This window comes from Canis aureus, chromosome 23 (assembly GCF_053574225.1).
Source record: "Canis aureus isolate CA01 chromosome 23, VMU_Caureus_v.1.0, whole genome shotgun sequence".
Lineage (NCBI taxonomy): Eukaryota > Metazoa > Chordata > Mammalia > Carnivora > Canidae > Canis > Canis aureus.
Genome location: NC_135633.1, coordinates 27,351,655 through 27,365,462, shown reverse-complemented (window position 1 = coordinate 27,365,462; position 13,808 = coordinate 27,351,655). Strand labels below are relative to the sequence as shown.

The 13,808-nt window shown below is 40.0% G+C and overlaps 2 protein-coding genes across 61 annotated transcripts in view; one reads left to right on the top strand and one right to left on the bottom strand.

The window, feature by feature from the left end:
• LOC144294885 (uncharacterized) overlaps positions 1–13,808 on the bottom strand; it is a 91,171-nt gene that overhangs the window by 22,261 nt on the left and 55,102 nt on the right. The gene's annotated exons all lie outside the window — the stretch shown is intronic.
• The window catches only part of C2CD3 (C2 domain containing 3 centriole elongation regulator), a 152,841-nt gene that overhangs the window by 111,664 nt on the left and 27,369 nt on the right, over positions 1–13,808 (top strand). For all 20 annotated transcript variants that reach the window (XR_013362211.1, XR_013362210.1, XR_013362209.1 and 17 more), the window contains exons 28-30: positions 338–471; positions 6,601–6,762; positions 10,760–10,977. Coding sequence is in view for 17 of the 20 variants with exons in the window: in XM_077866960.1 (XP_077723086.1) it covers positions 338–471; positions 6,601–6,762; positions 10,760–10,977 (514 nt within the window). In the remaining 3 variants the exon portion in view is untranslated. The remainder of the gene's footprint in view (positions 1–337; positions 472–6,600; positions 6,763–10,759; positions 10,978–13,808) is intronic.

The window sequence follows — 13,808 nt, the reverse complement described above, 5'->3', positions numbered from 1 at the left end:
AAGACATAGAAAATACTCAGCAAATTATTTTTTTTTTTAATTTTTATTTATTTATGATAGTCACAGAGAGAGAAAGAGAGGCAGAGACACAGGCAGAGAGAAGCAGGCTCCATGTACCGGGAGCCCGACGTGGGAATCGATCCTGGGTCTCCAGGATCGTGCCCTAGGCCAAAGGCAGGCGCTAAACCGCTGCGCCACCCAGGGATCCCTCTCAGCAAATTATATTTATCTACATATAATAAATTTTTTAAACACAAATTTACAAATGTATTTATACTGCTTTGTTCCAAAAGGATTTGTGGTGACAGGTATACCATTTTTCTCATTATTTCTACAGATCCCAATATATAGCCCCTTTTCCTTCCCTGCCTCTGATATATATGCTGCATTCCCCAGCTGCATTGCGAAATGGACCCCAGAACAACTTATTCACACCTCATCAAAGGAACTTGATTTCTCCTCTCCTGAGAGGTGAGTGAATTTTTGATAAGATGAAATAGAGAGTTGTACGTCTGCTAACTGGCTTGTCATTTCTCTCTTTCCTTTATTGGAGGAAGAAACTAGAGACAGGGAAAGAGCTTTGATCTCCTGTTACAACCCCTGGGAACTCCAGGATCCTATGAAAACAATTTTTTTTTTATATATATAAGATAGGAAACTAGAACTTTTACTGCTATCAAAAGGGTAGCTTCAGTGGAAAGAACACTTATCTCTTTTCCTCAAAGGCTTTTAACTTTTATCCCTAAAATCAGTAATCAGCTGTCTGAGATCTTTCCCTTTCCAAATATAGGAACCAGGATATTTTATAAAAAGCAACTGGCCCATCCAATTGCTTCCCCATGCCAACCATGGACATGCATATGGATATCAGGGCTAGAACATATTCCATTCTCTCAAAAGGCAAGGTCTAGGAATAACATTGCTACTTTCACCCCACTTCCTTCCAGGCCCTAGTGCCATTTGTCATCCCCCTGCCTCCACCATTCTTTCCTGTGTCTATCTCTCTACTTCAGGAATAAGGTAAAGGATCTTCCCCTACCACAGCCATTCCTACAGCAGCAATTATGAGTAGTCCAGAAAGACACTCTCTATAACACTTAGCCACTCAAAGGCCCATTTCAACGCTCTGTAGCTCTTTACTTGCTTACCACATGAAAAATGCCTCTGCCCTCTGCATAAAGGGATCCCATGTGTCTGTCAAATCCTAGATCACAGGCTAAAACAGTTGTTCTGTTATCTATTTTATGGGTGTTACTTTGACCATAGCCAATCCATGACACATGGGTAGGATAGGGTACTGGTACAAGGATAGAAATATAGGTTGATAATGAAGACACTATTTAGTAATTGTAAAAGTTAAGTTTAGTGGTTTGGTTTTTGTCCACATAAAAATGTCCCTGTTCCAGGGGCACCCAGGTGCCTTCAGCTCCAGTCATGATGCTAGGGTCCTGGGATCAAGCCCCACATTGGGCTCTGTGCTCAGTGGGGAGCCTGCTTCTTCCTCTCTGTCTGCCCTTCTCCCTCATTCATGTTCTCTGTCTCTGTCTCTCTCTCTCTCTCAAATAAATAAATAAAATCTTTAAAATATATATATCCCTGTTCCCACTTCAGAAGGACCATATCAAAATGACATTCTGATCCAGCTAGCCATCTAAGGCTAACCAAATTGTGGTATATTCATATAATGAAATGACACTCAAAAACTTTGCAAAAGGCAATACTGATATACAACAAAATAAACCTTAAAATAATTATGTTGAGAGAGAAGCTAGACAAAAGAGGGTCCCGTGTATCTGATTCCATTTATATAAAATTCTAGAAAATTCATACTAATCTATAGTGACAGAAAGCAAATCAGTAATTGTCTAGGGATAAGAGAAGATGAATAGAACAAGAAAAGGGAGGAATTATGAAGGACAAGAAGAAACTTTTAAGGGTGATAGATATGTACATAATCTTAATGTTTTAATGGCTTCTTTAGATGTGCACATACGTCAAAACTCAATATTGTGGCACAAAATTATGCTATAATTAGACCAAATAGTTTTGGTACTTCTCCAATAAAGGGTTATTTGGTCAATAATTTTTCAGTCACAATAAAAAATTATAACGCAAAGAAATACCTCATATTGTATACTTAAAATATGTGAAATTTATTATAAATTGATATACCTCAGTAAAGTAGTTTTCAGACATTTCTACTGCAGAAGCCTTTTATACTCTTAAAAATTATTGATGACCTCAAAGAAGTTTATTTAGGTAAGTTGTACCTATTTTTACCGTATTAGAAATTTAAACTGAGGGCAGCTCTGGTGGCGCAGCAGTTTAGCGCCGCCTGCAGCCTGGGGTGTGATCCTGGAGACCCGGGATCAAGTCCCACATCGGGCTCCCTGCATGGAGCCTGCTTCTCCCTCTGCCTGTGTCTCTGCCTCTCTCTGTCTCTCTCTCTCTCTCTCTGAATGAATAAATAAAATCTTAATTTTTTTTTAATTTAAATGGAGAACATTTTTTTTCAAGTTTTATTTATTGCTTTCAGAGAGAGAGGGAGAGAGCATGTACGAGTTGGGAGAGAGGCAGAGGGAGAAAATCCTCCAGCAGATGACTCTGCTGAGTGCGGAGCTCCCCTCTGAGTGCGGAGCTCCACACAGGGTCAATCTCACAACCCTGAAATCACAACCTGAGCTGAAATCAGGAGTCAGATATTTAATCAGCTGAGCCCCCAGCACCTCTAAACTGAGAACATTTTAAAATATAATCACAAAATCAGTTTATCTGTACATCAACAGTGAATAAACCAAAATGAAATTGAGAAAGCAATTACATTTACAATAGCATCAAAAAGAATAAAATGCTTAAAAATAAATGTAAGTGAAAAAGTCCAAAACTTATTCTCTGAAAACTACAAAACATTGTTGAAAGAAATTAAAGAAGTTCTAAATAAATGGAAGGACATCCCACGTTCACAGATTGCAAAACTTAATATGGCCTAATTCCCCAAAACAGTCTGTAAATTCAACACACTTTCTATCATAATCCCTGCTTGATTTTTCATGAAAATGGGCCAGCTCGTCCAAAAATTCATATGGAAATTCAGAGGACACAGAATAGGCAGAAGAATGAAGAAGAAATGCCTAATTTCAAAACTTAACACAAAGCTACAGTAAACAGTACAGTATGCTACTGGTATAAGGAAAAGAATGTATTCAAGTGCATATGGAATATTCTCCATAATAAATCACATATTAGGCCACAAAACAAGTCTCAACAAATTTTAAAAGATTGAAATCATATATATCTTTTCTGACCACAACACTATGAAACTAGAAGTCAACCACAAGAAAAAATCTGAAAAGAGTACAAAATAACATGCTGCTAAACAATGAATGGGTCAACCAAGAAATCAAAGAAGAAATCAAAAAGTATGCAGAGAGAAATGAAAATGAAAACACAATGGTCCAAAATCTTTGATGCAGCAAAAGCTGTTCTAGAATGGACATTGATAGCAATACAGGCCTCCCTCAAAACAAGAAAAGTCTCAAAAAACCTAACCTTGCACCTAAAGGAGCTCGAAGGGGACACCTGGGTGCTCAGCGGTTGAGCGTCTGTCTGCCTTCGGCTCAGGGTGTAATCCCAGGATACTGGGATCAGGTTCCTGACTGGGAGCTTACTTCTCCCTCTGCCTATGTCTCTGCTTCTCTCTGTGTGTTTCCCATGAATAAATAAGTAAAATCTTTAAAAATAAATAAATAAATAAATAAATAAATGAATGAATGAATGAATGAATGAATAAATAAATAAATAAATAAATAAATAAATAAAATAATCTAAATACATAAATAAATAAATGAGCTCTAAAAAGAAGAAAAGACACAGCCCAAAACCAGCAGAAGGAAGGAAATAATAAAAATTAGAGCAGAAATAATTGACATTGAAACTTAAAAAAAAAAAACAATAGAACTGATTAGTGAAACCAGGAGCTATTTCTTTGAAAAAAATAAAAAATCAACAGAATTGATAAACCTCTAGCCAGATTCATCCAAAAAAGAGAAAGGACTCAAACAATATCACAAATGAAAGAGGACAAATAATAACCAACACCACAGAAATACAAGCAATTATAAGAAAATATTATGAAGGGACACATGGGGGCAGCCCGGGTGGCTCAGTGGTTTAGCGTTGCCCTTAGCCCAGGGCCTGATCCTGGAGACCTGGGATTGAGTCCCACGTCAGGCTCCCTGCATGGAGCCTGCTTCTCCTTCTGCCTGTGTCTCTGCCTCTCTCTCTCTCTCTCTCTCTCTCTCTCTCTCTGTCTCTCATGAATAAATAAATAAAATCTTAAAAAAATAAAAAAGCGTACAACTCTTGATCTCAGCTCAGGTCTTGATCTCATGGTCATGAGTTCAAGCCTCACATTGGGCTCCACACTGGGCATGGAGCCTACGTAAAAAATAAAAAGAAGGGAAAAGAAATAAAAGGCATTGAATGTTCATATATTGGAAGAATAAATATCGTTAAAATGTTTATACTACCCCAAGCAATCTACACATTTAATGCAGTCCCTATCAAAACACCAACAGCATTTTTCACAGAACTAGAACAAACAATCCTAAAATTTTTATGGAACCATAAGAGACCTGAAAAGCCAAAGCAGTCTTGAAAAAGAAAAGCAAAGCTGAAAGCATCACAGTTCTGGACCTTCAAGTTATATTACAATCTGTAGTAATCAAAACAGTATGGTACTGGCACAAAAATAGACACATAGGTGAGTGGAACAGAGTAGAAAACCCAGACACAAACCCACAGTTATATGGTCAGTTAATCTGTAACAAAGGCAAGAATATGCAATGGGAAAAAAGCAGTCTTTTCAACAAATGGTGTTGGGAAAACTGGACAGTAACATGCAAAGAATGAAACTGGACCACTTTCTTACACCATACACAAAAATAAACTCAAAATAGATTAAAGACCTAAATGTGAGACCTGAAACCATAAAAATCCTTGAAGAGAGCACAAGCAGTAATAATTTCTCTGACATCAGCTACAGCAACATCTTTCTATATATGTCCACTGAGGCAAGGGAAACAAAAGCAAAAATAAACTGTTGGGACTACATCAAAATAAAATCTTGGGGATCCCTAGGTGGCTCAGCGGTTAAGCTCCTGCCTTCAGTTCAGGGCATGATTCTGGAGTCCCGGGATCGAGTCCCACGTCGGGCTCCCTGCATGGGGCCTGCTTCTCCCTCTGCCTGTGTCTCTGCCTCTCTCTCTGTCTCTGTCTCTGTCTCTCTCTCTCTCTCTCTCTCTCTCTCTGTGTGTCTCTCATGAATAAATAAAATCTTTTTTTAAAATAAATAAATAAAATAAAATCTGCACAGCAAAGGAAACAACCAACAAAACTAAAAGACCGCCTACTGAATGGGAGAAGACATTTGCAAATGACATACAATAAAGGGTTAATATCTAGACTATACAAAGAATTTATACAACTCAACACTCAAGAAAACAAAAACTTCAGTTAAAAAATGAGCAGAAGGCATGAACAGACATTTCTCCAAAGACTTGCAGGTGGCCAACAGACACATGAAAAGATGCTCAACATCACTCATCATCAGGGAAATGCAATCAAAACCATAATGAGATATTACCTCACACTGTCAGAATGGCTAAATCAACAGCACAAGAAACAAATATTGGCAAGGATGTGGAGAAGAAGAACCCTCGTGAAAAAAAAAAAAAAAAAGAACCCTCGTGCACTGTTGGTGGGATTGCAAACTGGTGCAGCCACTATAGAAGACAACGTGGAGGCTCCTCAAAAGTTAAAAATAGAACTACCCTATGATCAAGGAATCGCACTACTGGATATTTCCCCCAAAGAATACAAAAACACTAAGTCAAAGGGCAAATACCCCATGTTTATTGCAGCATTTATATACAAATAGGCAAACTATGGAACCTGCCCAAGTGTCCATTGATAGACGAATGGATAAAGATACGGGGTTGTGTATGTATATACACACACACAATGGAATATGATTCATCCATTAAAAAGAATGAAATCTTGCCAGTTGGAACAATATGGATGGATCTAGAGTATATAATGCTAAGCAAAATAAGTCAGAGAAAGACAAAATAACGTATTTCACTCCTATGTGGACTTTAAGAAGCAAAACAAAGCAAAGGGGAAAAGAAAGAGACAAACCAAGGAGCAGACTCTTAACTATAGAGAACAGATGGTCACCAGAGGGGAGGTGGGTGGAAGTGTGGGTGAGATAGGTGATGGGGAGTAAGAGTACACTTACCTTGATAAGCACTGAATAATGTATGCTATATCACTCTTATACACCTGAAACTAATATAACACTGTATTTTAACTGCACTGGAATTAAAATTTTAAAAGAGAGAAAAATAAAGGAGAGTGGGTAAAACTGAAGGCAAGATTATTTGGAAAATAGTTGTAATCTAAGCAAGAATTCGTGAAGCCAGCACTATGGTAATGGGGATGGATTTGCAGTACCATGTTAGGAGCGTTATTGGTTGATCATCATATTAGGGGTTTTCTCATTGGTTCGGAATTTATTTTGGCCCCATTTATTTCTTACAGAAATAGTGCCACAAGAAGTCAGGCATTACGTCATGAAGAGCATGTGCAGAATATCCGCCGATTTCATGAATCCCTGCAGCAGGGAGAAGCAGTTTTGCCACGTGATGACAAACTGACCACACTGCCTTTGTCCTCCCGTACTTCCATTCTGACTTCTCTCAGGTAAGGCCCTGTGCTGGGAAAAGACACAGGAAACCATAGTGAAGCGAGCACAAGGTAAAATGGCCAGTGGCAACCTGCAGTACTGCCCTTCTACCAGCTACCACTGCCCTGGGAGGTTGAGGGGGCTTTTGTCTATGTAAGTGTTGAGCTGGACCCTGGAACCTCTCAGGATTCCTCAGAGGTAAATCTTTTTCAAGCTTGGGGTCTTCCGTTCCTTCACAGGTTTCTATTACTGATCCACCTATTAACACAGGAACTTGAGGTTATCCACCAAACTTAATAACCACCCTCACATCTATACTGCTTCATATCTACTTTAAATTTACAGAACCTCATCCTGCCCACCGTCTTTCTTCACACAACCACTGAATTCTTCCAGACCAGCATCTGTCCTATTAATGTTCCCCTGTCTCTTTCTTAATTTAGTCAGCATCTGAGCCAGAGAAGCACTGTGAGAATTGAAGGGGCCGTTGTAGATCATGTGAGTTAGCCCCTGGGTTATCTAGTAAGAAGTGTGGTGCTGTGAAAAGGTTTTAGGTTCCAATCCTGGCTCTGCCATTCCTAGAGGAGGAGATAGCCTGTTGCCAGATAATTATAATGATGTGGGATAAGAGCTGCAGATTTTGAGAGGAAGCTCAAGGCTGTGTTCCTCAACCATAACTTCAGAGAAGTCAGTTGAAGGAAATGACTGAATAAAAGGCTGGCTGATGTTTAAGAAAATCACTATAACCATCAGTTACTGGTTTCAGTTGACGATATATAATGGTTTACTGATGTCATTGTCCATGCCTACAAATAATTTATTTTGTATTTTTGAATAAAAAGACATTTGTACATTCCTGATAACTGAGTGCAAGAGCCATGTACCAATGTACTGCTTTCAACTTAAATCACTGAGGCATTTTTACTACTATTCTATTAAAATCAGGATTTTAGTGTTTGCCATCACCAGATGAAAAGTTAAGCAGCCTTTCTGTGGAGAGTAAGAATAATTGTGTACAAAGTAGAAAAAATATCCAATTATGTGACAACCTTTGTGTAATAAAAATTTGTTTAAAATTTAAAAAAAAAAAAGATCTGCAGATTTTCTGGCCAAGGGTAGATGGAAGAATGAGGAACATTCTAAGTTGGTCATGGGAAGCTTTTAAAGAAGTCACACTTGAACTGGTCTTTGAAGGAGCAGGTCAACAAACATGAAGGACATTCTATGCAGAAAACATGCTAAGACCCAGAGGCATGAAACATCACATCAAGTTTGATGGAATACTAGCGATACACTTAGGCTGCAGCCGAGCCTAAGATGCAAAGAGCAGAGGGCCTAGTGTTGGGCATCTAACTCTTGGTTTTGACTCAGGTCATGATCTCTTGGATTATGGGATGGAGCCCCCCATGTTCAGGCTCCGCGCAGGTAGGGAGGCTGCTTGAGATTTTCTTGAGATCCTCAAGATGCCCCTCACCCCACTCACATGTGCTGCCTCTCTCTCTCTCTCTCTCTCTCTCTCTCACTCACTCAGAAATATGAATGGATGGATGGATGATGTAAAAAAAGCAGGGCAAATTCTATAGGGTCATCTTATATGAGCCTTAAATTTCAGCTAAGAGTTTGGACTTTTAGAACAAATGATTCTCAAGTGAATAGCGATGGGCAAGGGGAGGAAGAGTGTGTAAAGTTTGAGGAAAAAATATTTGACAGATTTTATATTTGGAAAAAACTAACTTATTACTTGTTTTCATAAAGCAAAGTCAGAAAAGAATTGGCAAAATATTTTTGATTGGTGGGACATGGGTTGTTCAGACTTTTATATTACAAGGAAGTGGTATGTTCAGATTCTCATTTTGATTCTCAGCTAGAGACTGGAGGCTATTTAAGTAAAACCATTAACAGTATGGCCGCATTTTATTGGGTCATTCACAAAACATATTTTAGAATTCGCTGAGAAAAGAGAGAAACTCTTCCTGCATCCTAGAGCAGTTTCTCTCAGTGTCAACCTTATTGACATTTAGGCCAGATATTTTGTTGTAGGGGGCCTGTCATATGCATTATAGGATATTTAGCATCCTTAGCCTCTATCCACTGAATACCAGAAGCACCCCTCCCCTGATTGTGACAACCAAAAATGTCCCCACACATTGCCAAAAGATATCTTAGGGCCAAATTGCCAGGCTGTGTAAACCACTGCCTTAGACCACTGGTTCTCAAAATTTAGAATGTATCAGAATCACATGAAGAGCTTGTTAAAAACATCTGTTGCTGGACCCACCCCTACAGTTTCTGATTCAGTAGGTCTAGGATAGTGCCTGAACATTGGCATTTCTACTAAGTTCTTAGATGATGCTGATGCTGCTACACCATAACCAGGTTTTTCTAAAACTGCTGGTAGATGAATTCCCTACCAAATGAAGATAAACAAGATACCAATTTTGCATTACTTCCTTGGGTTCACAGAGCCCTAAAATAGTGCTTCATTTGAATCACAGCAATCCTCTGAGGCCTACAGAGCAAATATTAGTAACCATTTTCACAGATGATGGAAGGGCACCTGGGTGGCTCAGTTGGTTCAGCGTCTGCCTTCGGCTCAGGTCATGATCTCTGGGTCCTGGGATTGAGCCCCGCCCTGCATTGTGCTCCCTGCTCAGTGGGAAGCCTGCTTTCCCTTCTCCCTCTGCCCCTTACCCCTGCTCATGCTCACACTCTCTTCTCTCTCTCTCCCTCGCTTGCTCTCAAATAGATAAATAAATCTAAAAAAATTAAAAACCTCTTCACAGATGAGAAAATTGCAGCTTCGTGTTAATAGGTTCTATATCCAGAATCTCTGACACGGCCAGTTGGTTTTGCATATTTTCTTAAGTTTTGCCAAGTTTACAGTTGTTTGCATGTTCCTGCTACAGGTGGCATGTGGCATATACCCAGATGTAGACACCTATGTAAATCCACTGTGATTTGAGAGAGTCATGGTTTCTATTGACAGATTAAGGATCAGCTCTGTGTACTCTCATGTAATTAGATTTGGCTGTAGAACATACAGACTGTTCCTAACATACAGACTGTTCCATACAGACTGTTCCTAGAAAAACCGAGTTTACTTCACAGGTATTAAGAGTCCATGTTGTACCAGTTGTACCAGGCACACTGAGTGTACCAGAGAAGTAGAGAAATTTGAGATACTGTCTTCCATTACCAAATGCTCATGGCCTAGTTTGGGAAACTGACACATAATGAGAAAACTAAGCAGAAATCTAAGACAAAATGTTGATGGAGATGCCAAGAGTAAAGGAGTTTAAGAGAGAGGTCATCCAATGACTTGGGTTGATAGAGTTTTGAAAAGGAGAAATATTAAGAGAGAGAGAGAGATGAATACTTTAAAAGTAGCACAGGGACACAGCAAGGGGGGTAGCTTAAAATCAGGTTCCAGCATTCAGAGGTATGAGGCAGAAATGAACCCAGTTGGGGGTGGGCCCATCTATTATCATGGAGAAAGCACAGTAGATACAAAGGAATCAGCGCAGAGCTTACAGTACATCAAGGGAAACATGTGATTGAACCATACAGAACTGTGGAGCACAAAGGGGGACCTCTTAAACCAATTTAGAGGTTCAGGGAAGACTTGCTAGAAGAGGTCACTTACTTGAAGGATCGGGAATGGTTATAAGGTAGCAAAGGTCAGTGTTAGTCCAGAGTAAGGCCTTCCTCCTTCAAGAGTAAGAGGATATGAAGACTAGACCTGAATGGTAACCAAGAATGTGGGGTTTTTGCTGGACATCAGAAGAGAAATCTCAGTAGCCAGAGGAAAGGAGGGGAAAGTTGTCCCCAGCAGCAGGATTATAGTCAAGTAAAGGATGAATTAGTGGATTGGAGAGGGTAGGGTCCTAGTGTTAATAGACCAAGTGAGAAATACTAATTCCTAGCTCAAGCAGTAGAATGCCAAGGAAATGTAAAAGATGCTTGTAAAGCCAGTGAATAACCATTTTGTCCTCTTTTCCCTTTCTTTTTTTATAGGAGGAATCTGAATGAGTTAGATCAGATCCAGCGGTACTTCAGTCAGAAGCTCAGCAAGCCTTTACTTCCCCTCAGTCCTCAGACTCATACCATTTCACAGTATCAGGAGAGCCAGAAGGACCATCTTGGACCCAAAGACAGCAGCCTAGACCCTGAGAGCCAGTGCATCCTGGAGAAATCCAATAACCTGGTGTTGCAAGTCAGCTCCTTAATCACGGGTATGGCTCAGGGCCCCTTTTATTGAGGAGTTATGGTCGCTGGGTGCCTATTCAAAAACCATTTGAATGTCTGCCCTCAGACAAGCCCCTATGACAAATAGAGACCAACGGCTTTCACTATCTTATTTACTGTCTTCCTTTTGAAAGGATAGATTCAGGAGCATGGCACAGGAACATGTGAAGTGGAAAGAGCATTGAACTGAGAGACTGGAGACCTAAGTCAGGTCATTGGTGGTTTTCTGGCAGAGGCTTACTATTTAACACCACTTACCCTTTCCCTTCTTGAGGTTTCCTCAAAAAAAAAAAAAGTGAGAGCAGATTAGGTAAGTTCAGTAGCAGTTCTTGAATTGTGCCACTCTGTTTTCAGGAAAAAATCAACTACGGACATATTCAAAATTGTAATTCTCAGAAGGCAGAAGTCTGAATTTTTAGCAGGTACCTCAGATGACTCTAGATGTTGGTGTTCCACAGTCAACCCTTTGAAAAATTGCTTAAAGCAGTGGTCCTCATATTGGAGTTTTTGAGGGAACTTTTCAAAATCCAAATGCCCAGGCTGTACCATCAGTTAGTTGCAATAGGATTTCCGAAGGTGGGACCCAGGCATCAGTGTTTTTCATAACTCCCCATGTAATTCCACTGAGCAGCCCAGACAGGCACTGCTGTAGAACAAGTATTTCTCAAACTTGCCTGAGCATAAAAATCACCAGAGTCCTGCTTCATTATATTGAATCAGAGTGTAGGGGTGGTAAGACCTGAGAACTACTATATCAGGCACAGTTTGGAGAATTGTGAGAAATCAATTAGACCAGTACCTCTAGTCATCACTTGGGTGTCATTTTGTTCAAGCAAAAGATGTATATTGTACACAAGGATGAATAAGTTCAGTTTTCTCTGTTTAAAGGGGAAAGAAGCCACCATGATTGATACTAGGTACAAACCTTCTTCCTATCCTCTCTCCCAGAGAGCTGATCAGTTGGTAGCTAGGGCTCCAAAGGTACATGCTGTATTTGGCTTCTTCTTTTTTTTTTTTTTTTTTTTTTTTTAAGATTTTATTTATTCATGAAAGACACAGAGAGAGCGCAAGAGGCAGAGACAGAGGCAGAGGGAGAAGCAGGCTCCACGCAGGGAGCCCGACGCAGGACTCAATCCCAGGTCTCCAGGATCAGGGCCTGGGCCGAAGGCGGCGATAAACCACTGAGCCACCCGGGCTGCCCCCTGTATTTGGCTTCTACTTGCTTGAAAATATTCAGTCATCTATTTATTGAGCACCAACTATGCCAGGCACTTTGTGTTACTAGTTCCAGGAGGATAAAGTGGTGGACAAGACAGGAATTGTCTTTGCTTTTCTCAAGTGTACATTCTATAGTCAACTGAAGAAACTGCTTTGAGGTAGAGGTAAAGCAAATAGGGAACCCTTTAAATCAGTATATTAAAAGAGGAGAGAGAAGAGAGTGAAAGAGAAGAAAACAGTTTAAATAAATAAACTCCCCCAGCCTCTATCACATCTCAGTACACTTTTGAAGAAGTCATTAGACAAATAGATAAGAGTAAAACTTGACAGTAAGTTACTAAGTGGGGATCTCATTTATGCTACATCTATATACCAAGTCCTTTACTGGGCCCTAAAAATGCAACATGAATCAGACACATGGTCTCTGCCTTTGAGAAGCTCACAGTCTGATGGGGGAAACACACACAATAACATCTTAAGTGCTTCCTTCTAGAACAATACTATAGAGCCATCTCATCCAGCTGGTGCACCTGAGAAGGCTTCCTGGAGGAGGTTATAGTAGAGCAGGGCCTTGAAGGATGGGCTGATTTATAAAAAGCAAAAAGAATGTTCCAAGACAGAAAGGATAGTTCAGGCCAAGAGATCAGGATTAATTAACCTGCTTCCTGGTTCCTGTTCCTGTTTGCAGGTAGGGATGTTCCATTTTCATACATCTATATTCCTCTTTGAAACTTGAAAATTGTTAATGTATTAAATTTAACCAGTACCTCCTATAGGCTGAAGACTCCATTACATGTTATGAGGGAGATGTGACCCCACACTCCAGGAGTCATATTTGCCTCCCAATTCATAACTTTCTTTTCTTAAATAACCATGCAAACAAGCCATTTACTAGGCCTGTTTATTAACTTATTCCCTCCCATTTAATTGCAAAACAATTTGAAGTGACTGGTAGCTTCCATTTATTGTTTTGTTTTGTTTTGTTTTAAAGATTTTATTTATTCATGAGAAACAGAGAGAGACAGAGACACAGGCAGAGGGAGAAGCAGGCTCCATGCAGGGAGCCCGACGTGGGACTCGATCCTGGGTCTCCAGGATCACACCCTGGGCTGCAGGCGTCGCTAAACCGCTGTGCCACCAGGGCTGCCCCATTTATTGTTTATACATGTGCCATACCACATACAGCCATTTATATAATGTATTCTTTACCATAACCCTGTGCAAAGGATGGTGCTAATCACATTTTAAAGATAAATAGGTTCAGGGACACCTGGGTGGCTCAGCGGTTGAGCATCTGCCTTTGGCTCAGGGTGTGATCAAGTCCTACATTGGGCTCCCTACGAGGAGCCTCCCTCTCACTCTGTCTATGTCTCTGCCTCTCTCTGTGTGTCTCTCATTAATAACTAAATAAAATCTTTAAAAAAATAAAAATAAAAAATAAATAAAGATAAACAGGTTCAGAGAGGATAGTTTACTCATGACCACAAAGTTGATAAGTGACAGTAGAGATTTGAACCCATGACTGACCAACTCCAAAAGTCTCTGCTCTTTCCACATACCATGCTGCCTACATTTTATCTGTAAACCTCCCCTCCCTTAC